Raw genomic sequence first — 26,922 nt, forward strand, 5'->3', positions numbered from 1 at the left:
CTTATAATGTGGTATCCAGGTCTCCTTAATACATCCATGATGCAGGCAGAATCAAGATAACAAGATTACAGGTTGATAGAGATGCACTGAACTTTCCGTCATACATGATATCTGAAGAGCACTTGCCTGCAGTTGAAACTTTCTGAAGATTGTAAAGTTAAAGTGATTGATGTGAGACAGGCTGGCTCGGGCCACTCTGATTCTGCTGCCTGACGTCCATCTGCGTCCCTGTCACTCCTTCTTCCCCCCATCCACGCTTCTCTCTCCATCTGTCCACTCCTTTCTGTCTCTCCCTCCGCTCGCCTCTGTCTTTCTCCTCATCCCTCTCTCTCCGTTGCTGTGGGGAGGCTCGTGTTGGCTTCACACCGTCTGCCTCTCGCCAGCTGACTGACTGACTGAAGCTCCCACTGCTTGAGTGATGCCACCATGACAGCACCATTCTGGACAGTGTGTGTGTGTGTGTGTTGTGCAGGCATGCATAGATGTTTTCTGTTGAGTTAGCAGATATATACAGCTGCAGCAGCAGATGAGTTGTTGACAGTGGCTATTGTTTTGATTGAAAAGCAGCCTCTGTATTAGTTTTATTAAATATTAAAACACCTGGAAGTATGCGTCTTTGAGGTGTCACATGCAGTCTATGAAATAGGATTGGGAGTGGGCCTAAATGAGCTGAGGTGACAGGTGGAATCTGGGAGAGTAGACAAGCTTTAACAGCTTCCAGACAATGCTGTCAGTCTGTGGCACAGTGTTCCAGCTCCAAACGCCATCAGTTACATGATGCCATGTTTCCACTTCTTCTAAAAACTTTCCCTTTTGTATGTATGCATGCAGGCAACACGCTGCCCTTGGTCTCCGTTGAAACTTTCAAACTTTGAAGAACATGCAGCCAGTTTGTTTTTCAGGGTGGAGGCCAGCCTGTCGAGGAGTGTATTACTTCAGCCCTTGCTCTTCTCTGCTGTTTATAATGCAGTCGCCTCTCTGTGAAAATGTCCATTGCATGCCTTTAACAAATGAGAAGGAGTTAATTCAAGGTTGACAAACAGCACTTTTCTCAGCTGCGACTCCTAACAGCCTTGCTTCAAGTTAACAGGGTATCCAGAGGCTGCTGGAGGTCACACACACACACACCCAGGAACACACACACACACACACACACACACACACACAGAGGGGAAAGTAGAAAATCCCTGAAAATGGAGAGGAGTTTAAATAATAACACAAAGACATGCTCTGAGCGCTCAGAGACACCAGTCCTCTATATGTTATTTACTCCACTCTGAAGTTTGGTTGTGATTTTTGCAGCACAGAATCAGTGAATTTGCAGTAACTTGCAGTGGAAAAAATTCAATCCAATTGGTATACCTTCTGTGTTGTAAAATAAACTGTTGTCATGTCTCAAAGTTGCATAATGTAATGTCACAAAGTATATAATGACTCCAGCAAGAAGACTCTGTGAGGCTGAAGTGCTGTACTCACTCTTGGTGCTTTGAGCTAAATGCTAACATAACAATAGCATGCTAACATGCTCATAATGGCAATGTTACCATGATGTTTACTAGGTATAACATTTACCATGTTCACAATATTAGTATAGAGTGTTAGTACGCTAACATTTGCTAATTAGCACTAAACACAAAGTACAGCAGAGGCTGATGGGAATGTCATTAGTTTCACATATATTTGGTCAGCAAACAAAGCATTGGACAAAATGAAATTCTGACCTGATGATGGCGCCAGATGAGAAGTCTGAGGATCACTGATGTTGTCTGTGAAAAATGTCACGGCAACACATCCAATAGCTGAGATGTTTCGGTCTGGAACAATAATACCATTCCTAACAAGTGAAAATCAAGAGTTTTCGTGCAGGACCTTTCATGCAGCAGAGACGGTGGGGGTTGTAGAGAGAGATTGTGATATTGTTTTTACAGTTCAAAGCAGTAGCTTCCATCTTTTCATAAATATGTATTTAATATGTCTGATTCTCTGCTCTCTATATCATCATTTTCTCCCTCTGTTCTGTTTCCTTCTCTCAAGCTGACTCTCTTACAGTGCAGGTCTTCTGGTACAGTAATTGTTTTGCCAGACCAGTATTCTAGGACTAACATTTTGGTTGATTCTGCCGCTCATGATTTATGTCCACTGCCCATCCACTGTCCTCAATGTGGAGATGTGGAAAGTAAAGGTGGAGAGGTTGGGTTGTGGATGAATGGGTAGCATGACTGTAGACTGTGGTTCATGCACCTGAAATAGTTTTCTTCTTTTTTTAAACTGTGATCATCATCTTTTCCTGACCTGAACCAACTGTTTTAGTTGCCTAACCCCAAACATACCTGAACCATGTGGTAACCATGATCCCTGCTTAACCTTAACTGTACCACAGTTTCCATGTGTGGACACTGCAGAAAGAAAGAACTTTAAAAATGTTAACATTGGATGTAAAAAAAAAAAAAAATGACTGAATGTTATTTTTGTAGAATCAATATCATTTTCTGGAAATGAGGATTTGCTTTTCAAATTACAAGAAAGACTTAAACATGAAGTCCTAAGTCGAGAAATGAGGTGATTTTAAACTTTGTGATTTGGGCCTTAAACATATCATTATTAACCCTTCACCAAATTTAATGCCATACTTTTAAACACTGTAATATATATTGAAGGTTTATAGAAATAATTATACTTTTTTTTTTTTTAAAAAAAGTGAATTTATTACTTTCAAATAGACTTAATAACATTGAAAAGACACAAAAATCAAATGTTGAGATGGTAAATTTAATGGAATAACAACATTTCAGTCAAGCAATCTTCATCAGACATTCAATACATTTTACAGTAAAGAACTGATTTTTGTTCCTTGGACTCATCACTTACTCATTTCCTGCATAACATTTAAAGGCAGAATGATCAGGTGTACCTTTATTTCAATGACATTATAACTGAGCTGAATGTTTGCTGTGTTGCTGTCAGTTTTTTGTTTAGACACAGCAGAGTCTTTGCATCTCAGTGTGATCATCTGTGATATCATCTGCTGCACTGATATTCTCAACTTCATGTCCTGCTGTCATCTGTTGTCAGGAAAAACAAATACTGCGCAATTTAATAATATAATGTTATTAGTTATTCCAGGTCAAAAGGTTGAAGGCCAAGTGATGTCACAAGCCCTTGGTGTTAAAGTCAAAAGTGGAGTTTTAATTATCAAATCAAACATCAAATATTTCGGGTTCTGTCAAGTCTAGAGTCAAGAGTAAAATCCATGACTGGAGTCCACTGTTAGAACTGTTAAAATGTCAGGACACAGATAAATGACACATTCATTGTATACAGTTTGCAGTCTGTGTGTTATTTGTCAGAGAAATGTAGCATGATTTATATCAGACTATATTGTCCCTCATGTGATCAGTCTGTGTTTGTCTTCCTTCAAATCTAAAATTACTTTGAATGTGACACCACAGGATGTGACTCCACTTGAGTGTTAATTGATAGTGTGCTTGTTAAAGCTAACAGGAGGGAGAGACAGTGCTTGGTTTCAGATTAGATGGTGCACTCTGGTCCCTGTAGCTTTATAACACATGATGATTACGGGCTGTTTCTCCTGCTCTAATTATCTTATGGGAGGGTTTGCTTTAGGGCACCCTTTTTAGATGCTAGACTTTTTTTTTTTTTTTTTTGCCCGCTACAATATGTGGGAAACTTTTGATGTATGAGACAGCCGTTATTTTTACCCACCAAAAGACAGCAATTACTGGTCACTCTGTTGTTATTTTTAGCCCTAAAAATGACTTGAGTAAAATGTTAGGACTATGTAAATCGGGATAGGAGGACAGTTTGCTGCTCTTGTTTGGATGCATCTGTGTGTGTGTGTGTATGGTGAAGTGATGTGCATGAGGAGTGATGACAGTAAAACAATCATGTTTATGTAGTTAAATCAGTTATTGTTCATGACTGTGTATGTGGTTTCTGTATCAGCGCTCACACTGGATTACTGTGTGCATTTGCACATGCAGAAAGCTCTGATACCCTCCCTGTCCTGTCCAGACTCACTCTGGCTAGCTGAGCAGACAGTGATGCATGTCTGACTGCACCACTGACTTGATAGGACTTGATTTAGAAAATCTCTTCTTGGAGCCAATTGATGTTTCTCCTCCAGTGGCCTGTTCTGTGCAGCTCTGACAGTCTGCAGACAAGGTGAATCATGCTCTTATGATGGTCTCTCTGTGTGTTTTTTACTCACTGCAGTTCATGGATGTGAAACTGTGGACACTGTGGGTTCCAAGCACAGGAGACAGAGGCAGGCTGGAGAGAGGAGACCACACTGCACTGGGTGAAGGGTGTAGTGTTATAGTCTTTCACTAGGGGGAGCACTTGGTCTGACTTGAGTTGCTCTCCTCCTTCACACAGCTGAACTCACACACAGTTATTTGGCTCAGAGCGAAGCATCAAATCTCTTGTTTTGTTACATACATAAGAATGTCTTATTATTCAACTTTTTTTTTTTTTTTTTTTTTTTTACAACTCAGCACATAACAGAGCTACTCAGATGAGAATATTTAAAGAGGAAATAAATGATTCAGAAGATACAAATTTAATAAAGGTGAAAAACTCCTGAATGTGTTACCCCTTACTGCTGGTATATTTGCTTATTTTGTCTGATTTTCATCAGGTATATGAAGAACAATCCCAGAAGTTCCAGATATATATACTGTAGATGCTGTGAATGAAACATCTTGAGATATATTTTCCTGTCTCTAAAACATCACATTGTCAAATGGTAGCTATGAGAAAATATTGCCAGTATTCACCATAAATGTGAATCTTTCTTTTTCATCACTCATCAAAATGATTATATTGACCACATCCATATAACAACCCAGACTGTCCAAAAGTAAAAAGAATCAGAAACATGTTTTTAGAGAATTAAAATGAAAAATGGGTATATAGTTTAACGGGCTAGTGCTCATCGCTTCATGTGTAGGTAAGTAATAACAAATAATTTATGAATGTAAAAATAACTATGCAACGTTGCCATGTGCACTACTGATATTATTACAGAGCTCTTGTATATTTCTATACTTTTCATTTTCAACATTTTTGTTTCCATCTATATATCCTTATATAATGTTAAATAATAGTCTGCTGCAAGAATTGACTTTCCTGGTTGGACTAATGTTACTCAAATGACAGATAACATTCATCTGCTGATCATGACCATGTGATACGGTAAAAGGCTACAGAAGCCAGTAAATGGACCTCAAGTTTTGCTGTGACTTTGTCCATGACTTAAACCATCCTGAAAGCCGTCTCTCTATTGCTCGGTATATGTAGTTAGTGTCTGTGACCAGGAGAATCTGATCTTTTTTATTTTTAAATGTCTTTATTTATGTTCATCATTTTATTTATTTATTTGCCATTTGGAGCAAAAAGCCTGAGAAAGTAATTCACTTCTACACATTGCTTGATATATTATCAGGGATATAATGATAAAGAATAGAATGTTCTGGTTAAAGAATCAGACTGATATCGAAATCACACTTTTCAGAGATAATAATAATATTATATGCATGTTAAAGTCAGTGTTATGTTATGTTCCAATGGAGGTGTGCTCAGTGAGTTTCAACAAAGATATCACAACTCTGCATCAGATGTAAAATGAAATATAAATACAGTGACAAAACCATTATTGAGGAAATTTAATCTCACATTGTGTCGGTCAAAATGCCCTTTCTAGTGGGAAAATGAAAATATAATGTTGGTAGGTAACTTCATTTCTGGGAGAAAGGTGAGAAAAATATTTTTATGAGTAGCACAAAGTCAGTTTTTGAAGAATATTGGAGGTCTGTTGCACAGAGGTATAAACTGTATGACCAAACATATACATATGGGGCATAGTTCCTTACTTCCTGAAGAGAATTCTAGTGGTTTGCTGCTCTCACAGAAAAAGGCTGGTTGTCTTGTTTTACTGCATCCACCCAACCATCTATCCTCCAGCTCCAAAACAGCCTCTTATCACTCCAATCATTGGATTGATCCATCCAAAAAATAACCCTCCCTATACTGTAATAACCAGAAAATGATGCTAAACATAATTTTCAAGCTATAAAAAGCTATATGATCCTGGGTTTGGAATCAGACTATGATTTGCATTTTAAACCGCTAGGGGTCGTATGAGGTCCGCAGATCTGCCGCTCTGCCTGACTCTCTGTCCCACTGCTGTGTGGCTGGAGGAGAGATAATAACGTTACTACTACTGGGTGTAATTATAGCGCACAGCCTTGAGAGCAGCACATGAATGGCGAATGATTCACTGCATACATATCACAACATTTGCATGCATTAACCCGGTTCGCCAAACCTGTCCTTAGGCTCACACAGGCCCTGCCACCAAGTCAACAAGTCCTCCACTCACTCTAACCACCACACACTGCTTCATTAGACTAACATCAGGTGAGGGTGTAGTTAAGATTTAGCAGCTGATGGGTTAAAGTCATAAACGTCCAGTTTTCTCGTTCTCTCTTTTCTTTTTGCGTCAGGTATTCTAAAAGAGAAGCCAGTCCGAGCTCAGAGGGAGGTAGAGAGAGGTAGAGGAACAGTGAGGGAGAGAGACATGGGCCGAGCAGACGTTGACAGGCAACCCCGCTAGCCAATCAGGAGAGAGCTCTCAGCGTGATTTACAGCCGCGGGGGCTGCGAGGAGGAGGCGCGATGCGGGGAAAAAAAGCAAATAGTTGAGTGAACAGCATCAGTAGAGAGTGGAGTGGAGGAGACCGCAGAGAGGGAGCAGGGTGCCAAGAGGAGACACAGCCAGAAAAAAACAAAAAACAAAGAGGACAAGTCTGAAATGTTCCTCCTGCTTAGGGGTCATCGCAGAAGATAACATGCATATCTTGTTTTTCTTGTATGGATTATGATTTCTTTTTTCAAACTCCTTTCCAGACTGCTCTCATCACTCCAGCAGCACTGCGCTTCATTGGAATGTGCGCTGTAGCTTCTCCGGGACGCATCTGAAAAGCAAGACAGCGGTGCGAGAAAAGAAAAAAGCTTCAGCTGACATTAAAACTGTTTCAAAAATTCCAAAATGCCTCTTTTTTAATGGGACCACTTCAAGAAAATCGGACAGATTTCTCCGGACGCCTTACACATTTTTGGAGACTTTTACGCATTTTGGAGACTTTTGCCTCCGGACTTACATGGGTGATGGAAATTGATTCTTTCACTCACAGGGGATAATAAGGTTTATGATATTTTTTCCCAAGTGCACTTGTTTTTCCGGCGATGATTGTGCTTTTGATTGTCCTGTGCATCACGGATGGAGTGCTCTCTCAGATACGCTACTCTGTGCCGGAGGAGGCGGACCATGGCGCCTTGGTGGGGAATATCGCCGAGGACCTGGGACTGGACCTTACCAAACTGGCCTCCCGCCGCTTCCAGGTGGTGCCCAGCTCTCGGACACCATACCTGGAGGTGAACCTGGAGAACGGCGTTCTATTCGTTAGCGAGAAAATCGACCGGGAGCAGATCTGCAAGCAGAGCGCCAGCTGCCAGCTCAACATGGAGGTGTTCTTGGAGAACCCGTTAGAGCTGTTTCGGGTCGAGATCGAGGTGGTGGACATTAACGACAACCCACCCAGCTTCCCAGAGACAGACATCACGGTGGAGATCTCAGAGAGCGCCACTCCGGGCACCCGTTTCCCCCTGGAGAGCGCGTTCGACCCGGACGTGGGCTCCAACGCTTTACGCACGTATGATATCACCACTAACAACTACTTTTACCTGGACGTGCAGACCCAAACGGACGGGAACAAGTTCGCGGAGCTGGTGCTGGAGAAGCCGCTGGACCGGGAGCAGCAGGCGGCGCACAGGTACGTGCTGACCGCGGTGGATGGTGGTCAGCCTCCCCGGACTGGCACCGCGCTGCTGGTGGTCAAAGTCTTGGACTCTAACGATAACGTGCCAGTGTTTGAGCAGCCTGTTTACACAGTAAGCCTCTCGGAGAACGCACCAGTAGGCACGCTGGTCATCCAGCTGAACGCCACCGACATGGACGAGGGTCTTAACGGGGAGATAGTTTATTCCTTCAGTAACCACATCTCCAACCGCGTAAAGGACCTGTTCAGCATCGACCCGCGCACCGGGCGCATCGAGGTGCGCGGAGAGGTGGATTTCGAAGAGAGCAGCCTGTATCAGATCTTCGTCCAGGCTAAGGATCTGGGGCCGAACGCCGTGCCCGCGCACTGCAAAGTCCTGGTCAAAGTCACCGACCTGAACGACAACGCACCGGAGATCACCTTCAGCACCGTCACCGAGTCTGTGAGCGAAAAAGCGGTTCCGGGCACCGTCATCGCCCTGCTGAGTGTGACGGACCTGGACGCAGAGGAGAACGGACAGATCCACGTGGAAATCCTCGGTGATGTCCCCTTCAAATTAAAATCCTCCTTTAGGAATTATTTCACCATAGTGACCGACGGGCCGCTTAACCGGGAGCAGGCGGACTCCTACTCCGTCACTGTGGTCGCGCGGGATAAAGGTACGCCCTCACTCGCCACCAGTAAGTCCATCAGAGTCCAGGTGTCAGATGAGAACGATAATGCGCCCACATTTACGCAGAGCATATATGATGTGTATGTGACTGAGAATAATGTGCCAGGGGCGTACATACACGCTGTGACGGCTGTGGACCCGGACATCGGGCAGAACGCGCTCATCAGCTACTCCATATTAGAGTGTGACATCCAGGGCATGTCAGTCAAAACCTATGTGTCAATCAACGAGGAGACAGGTTATCTGTATGCACTCAGGTCCTTTGATTATGAGCAGCTGAAGGATTTCACATTCATGGTCCAGGCCAGAGATGCGGGCACCCCAGAGCTCTCCTCTAACGCCACAGTCAAAGTCATCATCGTAGACCAAAATGACAATGCCCCCCTGGTGCTGGCCCCCCTGGGGAAAAACGGCACAGCCAAGGAACCCCTGCCCCGCTCAGCTGAGCCAGGCTACCTGGTGACCCGCATTGTGGCCATGGATGCAGATGATGGTGAGAATGCCCGGCTGTCCTATAGCATCCAGAGGGGGAACGAGAATGGTATGTTCAGGATGGACTGGAGGACGGGTGAACTCCGGACGGCGAGGCGGGTGTCGGCCAAGCGAGACCCCCACCAGCTGTATGACCTGCTGATCGAGGTGAGAGACCACGGCCAGCCTCCGCTGTCCTCCAGTGCCAGTGTGCTGGTGATGCTGGTGGACAGCGTGGCAGAGGGCCGTGGCGGCGGGGACCGAGGAGGCGCCACCAAGGCCAAAGACGGCACCCTGGACCTGACCCTCATCCTCATCATCGCCTTGGGTTCCGTCTCCTTCATCTTCTTGCTGGTCATGATCGTGCTGGCTGTGCGCTGCCAGAAGGATAAAAAGCTCAACATTTACACCTGCCTGGCCAGCGACTGCTGCCTGGGCTGCAGCTCCTGCTGCTCACGGCAGAGCCGGGCACGCAAGAAAAAGCTCAGCAAGTCGGATATCATGCTGGTGCAAAGCGCCGTTAACGTCAGCGGGGCCGGTACGGCTCAAGTCCCTGTGGAGGAGTCAGGGAGCTTCGGCTCCCACCACCAAAACCAGAACTATTGCTACCAGGTATGTCTGACTCCAGAGTCTGCCAAAACCGACCTCATGTTCCTAAAGCCGTGTAGTCCATCTAGGAGCACAGACACCGATCACAACCCGTGCGGGGCCATAGTGACAGGGTACACAGACCAGCAGCCTGACATCATATCAAACGGCAGCATTTTATCAAACGAGGTAAGAGTCCTTCTCATACCTACAGTGTAACCTCCCCTTCCATTCAGAGACCCTCAGCATGTCTAAAACCTGATTCATATACAGGACCCCCCTCCTCCCCCCCTTAGACACATGAAGCCTGCCTGTTTGATACAATTTAAATACATCTCTAAACGACAGATCAAATGTTTCATACATGAGCCATTTCCATCCCCTAAATTTGTTCCCTCAGTTCAGTGGCATGTCAGGTCCAGTGTCTGAACGGACCTCTTCTAGAAATGGCTGTTGTTGAGTGCTTATACATATGCTGCAACATCCTCTGACTTATTCCCGTAAAAGGCATTAAAGCAAACACGACGATGAGACTACTGGTTGCTGACATGTTGCCTTTAGCAGTCCTCAGGGAGGTCGGCCCTGGAACAGCAATGATTGCATGTTTGTGCTGTGCTCCCAAGTCTTTGAAATTAAAAAAGATCAGAATCAGAAGCAGAGAAGTGTGTAAAGGTAATGTCTGGTGGCTCAGAGGCTGCTGGTTGCTGTGTGTTTGTAAGTGTGTGTGTGTGTGTGTGTGTGTGTGTGTGTGTGTGACCCAGTCCCCAGGGAGAGGAGCGTTCACATTAAGCATACTGGTCACAATGTTGCTGAGTCGCACTAAAACAAAGACGTGTCTCTTGGCTGTGCCAGCCTGAATAGGTACACTACTTCATCTTGCGCCTTGGCAACATATCTGTAGAGCCGTGCTCCCTCCCTGCCTGCCCCCCTCCCTGTGGGAAAACACACACTCCTCACCCAGTATGAGTGATATGTGTAATGGTTGAACACAGCTCAGGTTCATTTCATAGCTAACATCAACATGGCACTGTGTGGGTTGCATCATTTCTGGCTTGGTGGTGATGTTTTTTTTTGTTTTTTTTTTTATCTGTTGCCTTTTCCTTTATGCTAATCATGTTACATAAGGTGCTTGAGCAACACATACTGAAAACCGCCCCTTCTCTTTCAGACCAAACATCAGCGAGCTGAACTCAGCTACCTGGTTGACAGGCCGAGACGTGTCAACAGGTAAATATGGAGAGATACTCTCACTGCAGTCTTTCTGCTGCTCAACTCTTGTCACATCCACCTGTAATAATGAAGCTCTTATCTGCTGACTGCTTCTAGTTCATTCACTGATAACTCTCATTACTGTGATGATGCTCTAGATGATGAGATGGGATCACAAAGATTAGGAGGTGGGGGGGACTGTCTGTGCTATTAAAATAACTGATGTTGGTGGAAAAACATCAAAATGGTAAGTGGAGCTTTGATTTAACAGTCCTCTTTTGTTGCAGTTCGGCTTTCCAGGAGGCAGACCTGGTCAGCTCCAAAGACAGCGGCCACGGAGACAGCGAGCAGGGAGACAGCGATCACGACGCCACCAATCGAGGCCATTCCTCCGGTAAGACGTGTCTCTGTTCTTTGCTTTTTTTCCCCCCAGAGAGCTCACTACAGTAGGTCACGATGGGTTTATTTGATTTTTCTTTAAAGCTGCTCAAAAGGGCAAATCGAATGTTCTCTGGTTTTCTACAGGACAGGAGTAGTCTTTGCTGATTAGCATGTGGTTACTATGCAGCAGTGTGGGTCCAGCAGCAGATTGCAGTGCTGAAATCTGGACTCTTCTTTGGTCAGTTACAGCACATTGTGTCAGGCTGGAAAGATGACAACTGGTTTTAATTAGGGCTATCATCACACATGGCTGGAGTCAGCATCATCTGAAGCCTTTCAGTGTGTCTGACAGTCAGCTTGTATATGATGATTGTTGTCCTTTGAGACGTTCTGATTTCTCTCTAGTGGCACTGTGGCTCATGATTTCCTGTTCCTTCCAAAAAAAAAGAAAGAAAGAAAGAAAGAAAGAAAGAAAGAAAGCGTAGGATGGCTTGTAATGGAATCCCATCCTGTCCCTCTGAGCTGTATCTCATATGCCCTTTAATGGGAACCTGTCTCTCCTGTCTCTTAATATTTGTTGCTGTCTTTTCTGACACGTGATGATTTCATGTTGGCGGGCAGAAAATGAACCCCGGCGCTGTTGTTTGTAAATATGTGGCAGTGTTAATGAGGAGACTGCTCCCTCTGAGCTCAGTCACTCGGTGCTGGAGACCACTCGACGAGACGTGACAGGCTTTTTAATGAGGCTGCGCTCGCACCGGAGTGCTGGGAAGCGGACCAAATAGGTTGCGGCCGTAGCAAAACAAAACAGGCGATTCATCCGTTCATTAAATTAATTAATGCATTCATTCATGCACTTACTCTCCGACTGCACTCCCTCTGTACTTTTCCACCCCCTCCTCCCTGACCACATTCTTCCATACCCATCCTTTTTTTTTTTTTTTCTTCTTTTTTAATCTCCCCTGCCTAAAGGAACCCATCTGAGCTTGTACAATAGGGCCCCACTGAGTTATGAATGCCTGTTTTATGTCTTCATTCAGCGGCAGGCTTTCTTTGGTGCGGGCCCTCTGTGGATGGAGCCTGTCATCATGTCTGGTCAGCCGCAGCAGGGGCCCTCGACATGCCAAATGGAGCTTGCCTGCCACTTCCACTGTCACTCCAGTAAGCCTGGAACGGGTTACACAGACCTCAGTAAACAGAAAGACACAGGCCGCGTTTTAGCTCTAATAAGCTCAGAGTCAAGACTGCTTCAGTTTGGTCTTTTTCACCACTGTGGAACATTTATGTTCCTCGTCAGGCCTGAGCCAGCCAGCTGCTGTATGTGGATGGAGTTGTCCTATTTTGAGTGCATTAGCATTTCATGCTGCCAGCTCTGAGTTCTGTTATGAATAGTCTCATATTAGAGATTTATAACAAAACTTTTTTTTCTTGTTTTTTTTTTTATTTGAGAAATCTAAAAATGTTATATTTTCATAATGGTGAAAGAAACCAAACTCAAACAGTCATATTAGAACTTACTACAGTATAAATGAAGTCTTAAGTGATTGAATTGTTTTGATTTAAATTAGAAACTGTTGGATCAAGAACAAAACAAAACAAAACAAAAGATGCAAACTCGGAGTACTTGACAGTTTTCGATAGTCTTTTTTAGGCCGCAGCAGCTGCTGTATGTGGATGCAGTTGTGCTGTTTCTAATATATTATCATTTTGTGTGAATATCTGCTAGTTCTGTTTAACAAAAGAAACCAAAGCTCTTAACTGTTAAATGTTGTCTAAACCCAAGCAAGAACTTTCCACCTTAAAACTGTTCAATCAGGAGCTCTTGATGCTCGGCGCTACAATCAGATCATAGTCAAAGCAGCATCATACAGTTTACACACATACAGTCCCAACGTATGACATGTTGTGTGTCCAGCTGTGACGCCTGACAGCTCTTAGCTGCTGACTTTGAGTACCCTTGGTGTGGCAAATAGGATACAGTTACTTTGTTGCAGAGTTATCAGCCAGCTTAGTGCCTTTAAACAGATTATTTGCTGTGCATTAAGTCTTTGTTTGATTAGGATAATTGATAGCCTGGCTTAACGTCCTGCAATTCTGCTCCCACAATGCTGGAAAAAAAAGAAACACAGGCTTTACTCTCTGTGTGCTAATTGAGTTTGTCAGCAGCGAGGGTATACTCGAACCGTGTCAGTATTAATAAATGCTAATGTTAAATAAACACATGTCTATGTCATCAATCACAGTAGTGTGTTAGCCTCTTCTCTGGGCGTTGACAGGGGACTTCATGAATACATCAGTCAGCAGGAGGAATTTCCATCTTTTCTCCTTTTTTTTTTTCTCAGACAGATATTTTTGTGCATGTCAGATTTGCAGGAGCATATTGGTTTTTATCTGGGGCAAAATTTGTTTAACAATGAATTAAAGTACTGATACATTTGCAGATAAACACTCCAATAAGATTTGTTTGAACCCGTTTCTGACTCCTGGAAAGATGGTGCTGTTTACCCTCATTGCCCCGTAATGTTTCTGTCCTCTTTTTTACCATCGTGGTTGTTTTATTTTTTTTGTCGACACAGTGATTTGTGTCCTTTTTTTTTTTTTCTGCTGCCGGCTGCATCGTTGTGCCAACATTTTCTGCTGCTTCAGGCTGTGTGCTCGGTTGTTCTCTGATCAAAAGCCACTCAGTTTCTCCTCATCAAGGACACACTTAAAGAGTCACAAAGAGTCCAGGAATCACCTATGACCAATATATGAACAGGCTGAAACACTGAAAAAAAAAAGTTATTACAATATCAGGATTTTTTTTTTTTTTTTTTTTTACCTCTGGTCTTATTTCACGGCCGTTTTATAAACTTTAAGGGTGTTTTAGTTGAATTCTGATAGGTTATATGTGAGCAGTTTGGATCTAATATGGGGAACAAACCCGTTGCCGGGCGGATCAGTGCCAAGATTATTTTCAAGACAGTTCAGTGTGTGGTGGAGGATGTGAGTGTGGGAAGAGAGGGAAGGATTTGCAGTAAAGGTCAAAATCAGGATTCAAACGAACCAATACTGCACATTATGTGTGTGATACTTGATATTATTAATACTGTAACTGCCACTATTACCATTACTAGTACTACTATTGACTACAAATGTCTAATAATAACCCATCTAATGTTTAGGGAGTCGAACGAATATGCCCATGATTGCTTCATTGTGTATTTCTTATGATATAAATGGTCAAAAATAAGAAAGAGAGAATGTGTCACAGCCCGAAGTAGTCTCATCAAATAGATGGATTTGTCAAAAAAGCTGAAAGTTGTTAATTTTATAGTAAAAAATGAGAGTGGTGAAAGAAATATTCACAACCTTTACTTAAGTAAAAGTAGCAGTGCACAATCCTGCATCTGAAATGTAATTCAAATAAAAATGTCACGACTACTTCACTCCTAATGATGTACATGTCTCATACATAACTTTTCATTTTGAGACATACAAACTGAACATTAGATGTGTAGATTATGCAAGATGATAATGTAAGTATGTAAAATCTGCACAGTATACTCGACTCATCTTCACTCTTATGTTTGTATATTTCACTCATAGAATTAATAATCATTTTGTACCATATACTGTATATATGCGTTTTCACTTTTGAATGCATGTATATTAAATGTCATGTAAAGCTATTTGATATGATAAATAATATATATATATATGTAAGATGAGAATGTATGTATGAATGAGCTGCAACCAGTTAGTCTTTGCTCATTTTACTTCATAAATGATTACTATGATGAATCAATGAATCCAAACTGCCGTAGCTTTATTTAACGAATCATTTTATCTCAACACATTAGATCTATATTTGATCATATAGTATGTCTATATGTGGAGATTGTTGTTGTGGGTTAGTATGAGGTTGTAGAGCAGTTGTTAGTGTAAGTGCTCAGAGTGAACTTGTGAGTTAAAGGTCACTCTGTACATTATGTAATGGGCACATTTCTTTTTGAATTAAATCCCAGTGGAATTAAAGTGCTCCTCATATGCTGCCGGACCCCCTGAGACCACTCCAGCGGCCCCAGGAGTCCCCTCAGGGACCCCATTTCCAGTCCTGCTACCTGTGTAAAGTACATATTATCAATATAGCCAATGTCACGCACTTGGAGAAGATTGAGTCGAGGCGCTTATCCACTTTTCTATCCCCCCCCCCCCCTCATCATCCTTCAGCCTCCACCCCAACTCCACTCCCGTCTCTTCCCTGCTGCCGTGATGAATTCCTCCTTAGGCCTGCGGTTCACGTTATCACCGTGGTAACAGCTCGCTGATCAGTAATTCATTTTTCAGACCTCTGCATACCAATTACCAAATGAAGGTTATTATCGAGACTTTGCGTTTGCCCTGCGCGAGCGCCGTGCAGAATGCTAAGATGAGATGAGGCGCTAGAAGAAAACCAGGGTCAGCACGCTTCCCCTCTCCCTCTGTCCTCCTTGTTGGCCTCTCTGCTGGTGTTTGGCTTAGTGCGAGACATGTTGACACAGTTCTTTCTCATCCCGTGTTGAAGTGGAGGGCAGATACTGTACTCGGCAGGCTGGACGAGGCCTCATAACTCACGCCGACTGTTTGCTCTGAGAAAACTGTTGGAGAACGACATAGTGGAGAGATAAGGGCATTACCCACGAGCTTTATTCACATTTTAAGCATGGCTCTGATTGTGTGTGTGTGCGTGTGTGCGTGTGTGCGTGTGTGTGTGTGTGTGAGTCTTATCTCTCTGACAAAGTCTAAATGCCACATTTCCCGTTCCCATTTTGAGAATTAACACAGCATCCATTTTGTAATGGAAGGAGAGCTCTTAGTTTGTGTGCAGCTCCCTGCATGTCCAGGTGCATTGATACAGTATGTCAGCGTGCAGCATACGCTCTGCTTGCTGCCCCCATCAAAGCGTACAGTAAGTTGTTTCCGCCCTCATGTAAGAGGCCGTATTAAAATGTAATGTGATGGTGTATTTATGGCATGTTGGTTAATATTTAATAAGAAACCCTCTCGTTAGGAGACTGGGCACTTTTCCAAGCTGTTAGTGACGGCAAGCCAAATTAATCCGCTTTGTAACAAAGCAAATTCCCCCTTTGCTGACCGCTACAGACACACACACACACAACAGAACGCACACACGCACGCACACATACACCCACTCTGCTTACTGGGACGGCAGCAGTCTTAGCCTAATCAGTCTGTATTCAGAGGGATTAGCAGCAGATAGCCTGAGCTGGACAGTTCAGATTTTAGCCCCAAACAGCGACTCAGACACACATACACAACAAGCGGATTTAGATTTTTAAAAAAAACAACATGCATACACAGGATCCAGGCCCTACTGCAAAAAAAAAACATATGGGGCAATGAAAACACAATTTGGCTTAAGGCTTACACTCAGCCTAAATAGCTGCGCTGAACGGCTAATATTCCCCGCTAACTGTGTTCTGCTTTGCTCTCTGACAAAAGGTGATTTTCTCACAGAGAATTCCTGCCATTAAAATCCCTGACAAAGAATTGTTCCACATGAAAGCGAGCACACACACACAAACTGGTTTTCTGTCATACCTGCAGCCAGCCTTTCACACAGGACAATAGCTTTTGAAAAAGGGGGTGAGACGCAGGGCCTGGGACACACGGGGAGGCTGGGTAATCCAATACTATTGAGTTTGTGGTTTGGTTAATCTAATGCCTAAAGAGAGCACGGGCAGTTTGTTGGCAATGGCTTTGAAGACTGCACCCACCTCTCAACCCCTACAAACACACACAAACACACACACACACACACACACACACACACTCTCTTGCTTTATTTCCGCCCCCCTATTTCAAGGAGACTTTTGTTATTTTACAGTTGCTGTTGATGCATGTAAATGCCTGCAGCTCTCTCTCTCTCTCTCTCTCTCTCACACACACACATGTATATTGTGTGCCAGAGTCTTGAAACTGTCCAAAAAAGAAGGTTAGGGGGTTTTGACATTTTGGAGGCCATAAATCTTGATGTTGTCTGTTACTGAGCTACAATTTTCTTAAAACAAGTTAAAGAAATCTGCCTGTTTTCAATGCAGATGAACTTGTTTCAGGGATCATTTTTCTTGTTGCCAGACACTTTCCAGAACATTCCAGAAACAAGAGAACAAGCAGAATTACAACATCACACCCACTGGCTGAACTCATTCTCCTTTGAAGAAAAATAGGTCTTGAAAAGTCTAAATGACTCGTTGAGAAAATGATTTTTGCAGCTGTTTTTAAAACTCTTTGCTTCTGATGCATTTACTGATGAGATGAAATGTTGCACATGTAAAATGAATGTTTTTATTGCTTGAAAAACAGAGAAAATGCTCGGGCTGCTATGAAAGGAAAGAGGTTGTCACAGTCATGTACAGTGGTGGAAGAACTAGTCAGTTCCTTAATGAAATGAAAAGTAGCAACAGCACAACGTAAGAATACTGAATTCAAAACCTTATATAACGATAAAAGAAAATGTGTACATGAAAAAGTGCACAACTGCCAGAAACTGATCATATGTTTTTTGATTTTTTTTTTTGGAATTCGTCTGATTTTTCTGACTCTCTGTGCTTCCCAACAAACGTGTGTGTGTGTGTGTGTGTGTGCATTTACACAGGTATCATGTGTCCTGTTAATCTTGCTTGTTCAAGATCTGCTAAAGACTTTAAACACCTCTCGTGTTTTTCTCCTCCCTCCCTCCCTCCCTCCCCCTCTTCCATGTCCAGGCGCTGATCTGTTCTCTAACTGCACGGAGGAGTGTAAGGCCCTGGGCCACTCCGATCGCTGCTGGATGCCGAGCTTCGTGCCCTCCGACGGGCGCCAGGGCCCGGACTACCGCAGCAACCTCCACGTGCCCGGCATGGACTCAGTTCCGGACACAGAGGTATTTGAAAGCCCTGAGCAAACGGCTGATAAGTCATTCTCCACCTTTGGCAAAGAGACGCCTCTCAGTCACCAACACCAACACCTCCACCACCACCACCACCTTCTCCAAAACCATCACCTCAGCCACCACCACGGCTCCTTAGAGAGGAAAGAGTTGGAAGCATTTCTGCCTAGCTCCAGAGCACCTTATAACCCAGCTTATTTAAGTGAGTATTCTGTTTTGCTCCAGCCTAAGCTAGCCTGCCGCACTCTCTGATCTGGTGATCGAATTAAGTGAAAAAGAAAAGATTCCAAATTCAATTTTCTCCCTGGATTGGCTGTCGGAAGGAAGCGTGAAATTCATTTCAGGTCTGACCCTTGTTCTCTCAGCCCTCTTGTCAGAGTGTTTAACTAACTCTTCCCTCTTTCTCAAGCATCTCCATTATCTCCGACTGTGATGATCTTATCTTCCCCTCACCTACCGTTTCAATTCATTCCTGCACACACACACACACACACACACACACACACACACACACACACACACACACACACACACACACACACACACACACACACACACACGCACACAAACCTCTGGCACTGATTGGCCTGTGGGCCTTTTCAAATTAAATATGCCAAAAGCAATTATGATCCGTAAGGTTGTTTTGATGTGGGTGGAGATGTTAGCATTAAGGAAGTTCTGTCTCATTATAGAAAAATGGCTGCAGTAATATAAGAGACACTGGCCCTTTCACACAGCCCCGCAAAGTAAAAAAAAAATGTCTGTTTTTAATCAGTGAAGAAGAAGAAGAAGAACGGCAGGCAGTGAGTTTAACATCTCATTCTCATTCGGGGGACATTATTGCGTCAGAGCCGAGGATCAAAAACCAGTTTTAGATAATTGAGGAGAAGAAAAAAAAGCAGGGAAAAGGCGCATTTCCCAAGGAATTACTGTTTCTAAACTCTCATTCAAAGGCCACAAAGAGATACATCCTCAATCACTGCAATTTGGTGATAATGCTTAATTATAATTTTGTCAAGCAGCGCCTGAAGAGGCCCCCTCTCTCATCATCCGACACAGCTAGCTGGAATTATCAAACTGTCAGAGCCCCGCTGCTTCCCTAGCACCATCATTTAAAACCACAGCATGCTGTTAGGAACAGCAGGAAAAATGCTTTTTTCCCTTTTAATTAATGTTTTATTCATTTGCTATGCTCTCTCTCTCTCTCTTTTTTTTTTTATATCTTGGATCAAAAAAGTTGTGTCGAACAATTGCAGACATTAGAAATTCTTTTTCTTTTGAAAAGACTGTGTTCTAGTAGAATGTGTATCATCAGGTTGTAGTTCAGGTCATAACTTCCAGGCAGGTTATGATAAGATTTTTATTGATTAAACAATCAACAAAGAAAACTATGATGGTGTTAAATAAAAGAACACATACAACACTTGTGGCCTCTGAGTGGGATAAGCTAAGTTGCTCAGTAACAACTATATATCAGCACCATTGAATGAAATATAGAAATGACAAAAGCTTTCAAATGCACTAATGATTTAAAATGTCGTAACAATGAATTACTGTAAAAGGGCTGTGATCACAGACAGCTATACATACCATATATATAGCTAGAGTTCAATTACAGTTACTTGATGTGAACTGAAGCAGGTTATTATGATAATATTCATTCAGATCATTACAGTAGTAAGATGTGCATACCTTAACACATTAAATACTGGGATCACTATATAATCATAGTAACTGTTGTGATCATAATCAGAGCTGTATTCAGTTGAAGTAAGTAAAGTGATGAGTTGAAGTTAACACAGCAGTCATGTATTTAGATGCATTACAGTATCAGAAGAGCATCAAACCTTATTATTATAAAAAATCTGCAATAAAACAGTAAAAAAAATATCAACATAATTTGGGAGATTTGAGGCTGTTGCTTATTGAAAAGCATATATGAACTTAATCTAATGGAAGTTCAAAATAACAGCATATGAAATAAATTAATTAAATCATTAAGAAAAATGATTAATATTAATATTGCAGCTGTGATAAAAGGGTTTGATGTGATGCACATATGATGATCATCAGATTATATTTGACTTGAAATAAAGCAGGTTATGATAACATTGTATTCATTATGGTGGGAGTTAATAATCACATAGACTGATTAAAACAGTAAAACAAGACGACTGTATGTTGCTGCATTCAAGCATATATCAACACTATTTAGTGGAATATATAGTCAAAACAACTCAACGTATGAAATGAATTAAACAGGCTATTATTATATTTCTATTTGAGATTCCAGCAGTAGACATGGTGTCAAGTTAACTTCTCCTGCAACAGTCATTAAAGAAGTTTCAAATTATTAACATTCTGTAAAATATTTTCCCCCTCATGCTGTTCAACCTTCAATTTGATGCGCATTGTGTTTGTTATGTGCTGCTTTTGGTTATAATAGTTACCACGGATGTACTTTTTATGCGCTTATGATGCAGCACTCCAAGTGAAGGGCTCCCAATATTGCTGCGTTTCCCACGAACACCGCCACTCATTCCTCTCTCAAAGTAGATCACTGTGGCCCTTATGCTAATGAGTGCGGGGGCTGGCAGTGTGTGTGTGTGTGTGTAGGGGGGGGGGATAATGGCAAAGAGGGAACAACAGTCAGAGAGAAGGCTGGGTGGGGATGATGAGGAGGAGGGAGGGAGGGGGGGGGAGAGGAGTGGAGGAAGGGATAGAATGATGATACCAAGAGGCTGAATCTCCCTAATCTGATCAAGTCAGTGATACACAGAGACTCTTTGTCCCGGGAGGTGCAGGCCTGGGCCTGGGGTCGGGTCAGGGGTGGGGTGCAGAGAGGGAGAGGAGAGGGTGGGATGATAGCCAGAGCTCAGTGATTACCGTCATCAAACTCAGACAACATGGAGGCGGGGGCTAAAGAACGAGGGAAGGGAGGGGAGGGGGCATGAATGAGAGGTTAAAGTCTGTTCTTTCTGGCATGTTTGAGCTCAGCCTCCCTCTTTTGTCGTTGTCCTAAATAAATTGGCTATGCAATATTCACCAGCCACAATTCCCATACCCCCCCCCCTTCACATACATAGTCACATATATTATCCATTTCACAAGAGTGAATTGAAGCGGCCCGGCTGAGGAGCATGGGATGTGAGACTTCCTACCCCTTGTTGTGCATGTGTGAACCCACTAATTCTGTGTGAATGAGGCCATACAAGTCCTGTTTTTCTTTCTTTTCTGTTTTCTGTCATCCGTCTCAGACAAACTTGACACCCCCCCCCCCCCCTTCATAAACACACACACACACACACACACACACACACACACACACACACACACACAGAGCTAACCAGGATATGTGTTGTTCTCTGCTTCTTTCAGCGAGGAAAAGGGTTTGCTAGCTCTTTTCGTGTGGACATACCAGAGACCGCGTGACTTTGCACAATCACCCCCCCTCCGACAACTAGGCTATAAAAAAATCATCAAGTTTTCAACCTATTTTTTTGTTGCCCCCCAACCCCTCCCTTCCTCATTCCTCCTCACCCAGCAAAAAATAAAAAATAAAAACACACACTACTACACACGAAATGAGGAACCTTGTGGGTAACGAGGCCCCTTAAGGAACTTCCCCCCCCCCCCCTTTTCTGGAATTCCTTGGAGCACTGCCGGGGCATTGAGGGCACCCCACCCTCTGGATAAGGAGACGTGGAAGGGGCGGGAGGGTTGTGGGATGAATGGGTGCAAGGTAGGTAGACGGATAGCCTTACCGGGAGGACCCCATTATCTCAGCCGGACTGAGAATCTGAAAACAAACAGAGGAGGAGGAGGACGGACAGCGATGGCGGGAGAGATGAAAGGGGACACTAATCTCTCCATCCTTTTCCAATCTGTGTGTGCCTGTTTACAGCACTGATGTATACATCTTTGAGGAAACTATAAACCAGACGAGGACTACATATGTGTACTGAAAGACAAATCAAAAGGAGAGCCACCCACAGAAGAACCGCCACTGAGCCCTTTAGGCGTTTGTACTCGCAGAGAGACGCCAAATTGTACAGGAGAATCTTTGTGCATTTCAAAATGCAATACCACTGTTTTAGATTTTTCTATTCTGTTCGTGTGGTCAGGTGTCTCTATTCCGATCTACTTCAAACTTTGTAAGAAAAGATTGTGGGCAGGATGTATTTTTTTAATTTATGTTTTTTTTTTAATTCTGAGTTGTACTCATTTTTGTTCTTTTATTTGGCTTTGGGTTTGGTTTTTTTCACCACATCGTGGGCTTTGGACAGTGTTTGGCCTACACTTTTCTGATTCTGAAGAGTCAAGTAGTTTCTATCATGTGTGAGAAGTGTTTACTGTACTCTTTTAAAAAGTTTCAAGCTGAATATAAAACTCTATATATAAATCTATCTATATCTACTTGTTCTGAAGGCGTGCTATCCGTTTGCTGGGTTCCAGATTCTGATTCAGAGGTTTTGACTCTTGTTTAAGTGCCCCTGAAGAAGGCATGTTGTTTTTTTTTCCCAGTGGGAGACATAAAGAGAGACAGAACAGCCTTAGCAGATGTAAAACTCAAGTTCTCATTGTTTGACATTATTTCATCTTTTTTTTTTTTCCACTTTTTGATATTGATAAAGATCATGTCTATAAATAAAAAGGAGGTAATAATTTAGATTGAAATCCATGGTAATTCTGTGTCATTGTAACCAAAACTTTAAGGGTCCATTTATAAAGAAACAGAAGAAAAACATGGCCAAATGCAAAAAAGGTGTTGTACACAATGCAGTTGGAATCCAGTATACACACATTTCTTTCTCACACATTACAAACACAAACACACCAATATGCCAACAATAAACTGAAAAATGGTGAAAAGGAAGGTCTTGTGTTTTTATTTTCATTCACATAGTCAGACTTGAAGTGTCCTGATATGAGGAACACCGTTGTTTATCAAGGCTTGATATCCCTGAGCACAATGACAAACTGTATGATCATGTTTTTTGGGTAATTTGATTAATTGCAAATTTGTTAGGGGAATTAAAGTATAATATCAGCGAAGGCAGATTCTGTATTTGTACCTAACTGTGTGGCCATGAAGAGAAGCCTTGTGTTCAAAATGTAAATAAAGCTGTGTTCAATCAAATGACAGCACTGGGGCCAGTCAGTATCATTCCATCATAGGAGTACTGGTTGCTTTCTGGGTCTCAGGGCAAAACATGAAGCTATTGTATTCTGCTGTGTGCACTGTACCTGTACTTAATGCGAACTAGAGGGCATAAACACAATGCACAATGCTGGTGGGGGGTGGATTGGGTCCCTAACATGTTAATCTGTTCATGACTACAGCATGTGATCAGGCTTTTTTTTTTTTTTAAAGAATAAATTTAGTGACTAAGGAAAGATTGTGTGGTAGCGGCCTTTCCCTCAGCTCACTGCTTCTCAGTTCAGTCCAGTTTGTACACACACAATGATATTCATGATGTTTTTATACAACTAAACAGCAACAGCAAATACATTTTGCAGGAAATGTAATGCAATGACAATTCTTTTATTTTTATTTTTTTTATTATCACTGCCAGGCGTTTGGTTCTGTGTGTGTGTGTGTGTGTGTGTGTGTCTTGCATACTACTGGACCCATCAGCCTAAGATTTTTTGTGTACATTTATGACTGTATGCTCAATGACCTCTTGTGGCCGCAGTGATTCACAGTTTTTGCAAAAGCTATTTTATAACGTCATTCCTTATAAGCCTATAGTAAGTAAAGCTTAGACTCTGGTCGTATCAGCAGTCCTTACCGTTTTACCATATGTGTTACGACATAGCAAAAGGTATTTCTGGCAGTGGGCTAGGCTGAAAACAGCTTGTGTGTTACAACAAAACATTCTAAATAAATAACAATGTTTACTTTGAGAAGTTTGGACTTATTGTCCAGTTTGTGTTTCCTTACTAAGTTCATACAGTGAAGTGAACCCAGGAGGATGCTCAATTACAATTACACTATTCTAATCTTTAAGCAACTATACTATACAAAATAACTTTATTAAAAAGTCTGCGTACATCTATATAAGAAAACTTAAAAAACCTGGTTGAGGTCTGAACTCTAGTGAGTGCATTCTTCTAGTATTTATTAAATGTTTAATAAATAAATGTAAAATGCATTTCAAAAATGTTGATATTGAATGTACGAGTGAAATGTTCCATGACGACGCATCTCATCAATATTCATTTTAATCAACACAACCTGTTCTCCAGGCACTGATATTTGGCACCCATTGATGTAATGTCAATATTCGGTCATACTGACGTTACCCTACTTGAAACACAATGTGTTTATTAACTAATCTTTAATAATTAACGCACTAATCTCAACCAAAGTCCTTTTGTTGCATCTTGTATGCCTCCCATTCATGGAGCTTTATTCATTTAACTAAACGTTACCTGTGAACATAATCCTGCCAGTGATTATGTTTGCCAACTCAACGTGATTTTGGCAAACAATTTAGTAATATATACACATCATTTCTAGGAGACATGGGTGTTTGTGAGGGCATGTTCTTCAAATTTGTTCAAGAAAGGCACTCAGCTGTAATGTGACACTTTGCAGCGGTAGTGCAGCTACTAGATTACTGTGAAATTGTAGGTACCTGTGTTTTTATTTTACGCTACTTTATACGTCTACATCATTACATTGCAGAGGAAATATGGTACTTTTTACTGAACCACATATATCTGACTGTAGCTGTAGTAGCTGTAGTTACTGTGAAAATGAGGATTTCGGATACAAAGCATATAAGCTTATAAATGATTGCTATAGATTAAACAAAACAATAGAAGTGGTGGAACTGTTTTTAACAGTGTCTTACATAAAAGTGGATCATCAGAAAAAAAATCTACATAAAAATTCAAGTTAATGCACTCATGCAAAATTTAAAGTGTTAGACTATTATATGTTGTATAATACATTATAGCCTTACCATCACTCATGCATTACCATGAAAGCAGCATTTAATGTTGTGGTTGGTCATGCGTTGTTACAATAATAATGATATATACCGTGAGAGAGCGTGTGTGTGTGTGTGGATCCTCGTGTATCTCTGGTTGTATTGGACCATTACGGGAAATTATGCAAATCAGTGAGCACATTTATGGCAATACTGTTTTGAACGTAATTTTTGCATCAATGTGATAAGATGTATGGATAGGGGGACACAGACATTCCTGTTTGTTTTCTTCTTGTCTCGTCTGTTTGTTTTTTCCATATCACAATATATATTGATACTGTGATATGAAATGACATATAGAGTGATTGAGGATGTTATACATATCACACAATACTACTGTTATAATCCATAACATCATGTCATATTTTATACTATCAAATACTGTGTATGTCAAATCTTTAGCTCCAGAGTAACTAGTAACTAGTTGTTCATTATGTGTAGTGGAGTAAAAGTATAAAGACGCATTAAATGGTAAAATTCAAGAAGCTCACATTTAGTACTTTCCTGTACTGATTTCACAGCCTCCATCATATTTTGTCATATATGGTCCTTTATGTTCATTCAACATTTAGCTGTGATACTAAGTTTGGATTCATGATTAAATATATTTTCCTAACATATAACTCTTAATGAGGTCATGCTTTTTTAGTTTGTCTCATGTCACCGAGCTGCTCGGTGTCACGGTGTATTCAGCCTCCTGTGACGAGTAGTGTCCTCAATGGAGGACAAATTGACTCTCATTAATTCTCAATAACAAATGAACATGTGCAGGAATGTGTACAGTTTGGGGAGATATGCGGCAGATTATGCGCATGACAAATCAGTTTTTGGTGCTGGGTGTAGCTGTGGGCCTTGGCAGATGATATTACAGCACTCTGCACCCCTTCTGCACACCACACCACAGAGGCAAACATATGGCAGGCTTTTATTACAAGCCCAGACTTGTCGTTTGCGTTATACGGTGGTGCTTCTCGAGACTGTAAACCTTTTACAAATTGATATTTTATTTGGAGCCTTCCAGGCAAGTGGCAGGTTAAAGAGCCTTTTGGCTTTCTGTATGAGATAGAGAATAAAAAACACTTCTCTCCGTCAGTGCCATCAGTGTGTATTGATTGAGCTGAGTGATTAAAGCTTTCCAGCAGACTAATCTGAGCATGAAGTGAACACTTGTGATTACTCCATCACAACATGTGATAACAGGCGAACATGACCTCAATATGTTCAGTATGTTGAATTACAAATTAAAATAAAAAATCAGCTTTATCGTCCTTCACTGTCTCCTCTGTTGTGTAGACACACATTCTGTAATCCACTCATTCCTTTTTTTTACAACAGCTATGTAGATTTAGGAGATCTTGATGTGTGTTTTTATCTGTCTGAAGTAGATGTTGCGCCCGTAATCCAAGATAGATTATGGTATTTACAGATGGTGATGAACCAATAACGCTGTGGAGTTCAGATATACACGCTAAGTCATCTGTAGTCCTGCTTAATCTTCCAGTACACTGTGAATATTCATTGATTTGTTCATCTGACACTGACAAAAGCTGCAAGTCTTTGTTGGTGCACACTATAAATATTACAAGCAAACAGGAGGGATAAATAGCAACGATGGAATTTCTCACACTTTCTTTTTTTTTTTTTTTTTGGCCTCAGAAATCCCATTCTGATAAATACAGGATGACAAATAGTGAGGAGCAGCAGCGTGAACCGGCGGCCCGAGCCCTTTTGTTGCTGTGTAATGAGGGCAGAGCTATCGGAGCAGCACCGTTTAGATTGAGGACAAAAGTTGAACGGAGAGCAAGTGCAGTATAATCATATCTATTTTCTT

General features: G+C 42.1%; 1 protein-coding gene across 3 annotated transcripts; it reads left to right on the forward strand.

Annotated features, from left to right (window-relative positions):
• Positions 1-6,446: 6,446 nt before the first annotated feature.
• pcdh10b (protocadherin 10b) lies at positions 6,447-22,965 on the forward strand. Of its 3 annotated transcripts, none has more exons than XM_044364546.1 (5): positions 6,447-9,614; positions 10,759-10,817; positions 11,087-11,193; positions 17,930-18,295; positions 21,472-22,965. In XM_044364546.1, the coding sequence occupies exons 1-5, from the start codon at positions 7,266-7,268 to the stop codon at positions 21,489-21,491; spliced, it is 2,901 nt and encodes a 966-aa protein (XP_044220481.1). In that variant the 5' UTR covers positions 6,447-7,265; the 3' UTR covers positions 21,492-22,965. The 3 variants fall into 3 exon arrangements, with proteins under 3 accessions (XP_044220481.1, XP_044220480.1, XP_044220482.1); XM_044364545.1 differs by having other exon boundaries at positions 6,448-9,779; XM_044364547.1 differs by having other exon boundaries at positions 6,449-9,779; positions 17,930-18,087.
• Positions 22,966-26,922: the final 3,957 nt, after the last annotated feature.

This window comes from Thunnus albacares, chromosome 10, assembly GCF_914725855.1.
Source record: "Thunnus albacares chromosome 10, fThuAlb1.1, whole genome shotgun sequence".
Lineage (NCBI taxonomy): Eukaryota > Metazoa > Chordata > Actinopteri > Scombriformes > Scombridae > Thunnus > Thunnus albacares.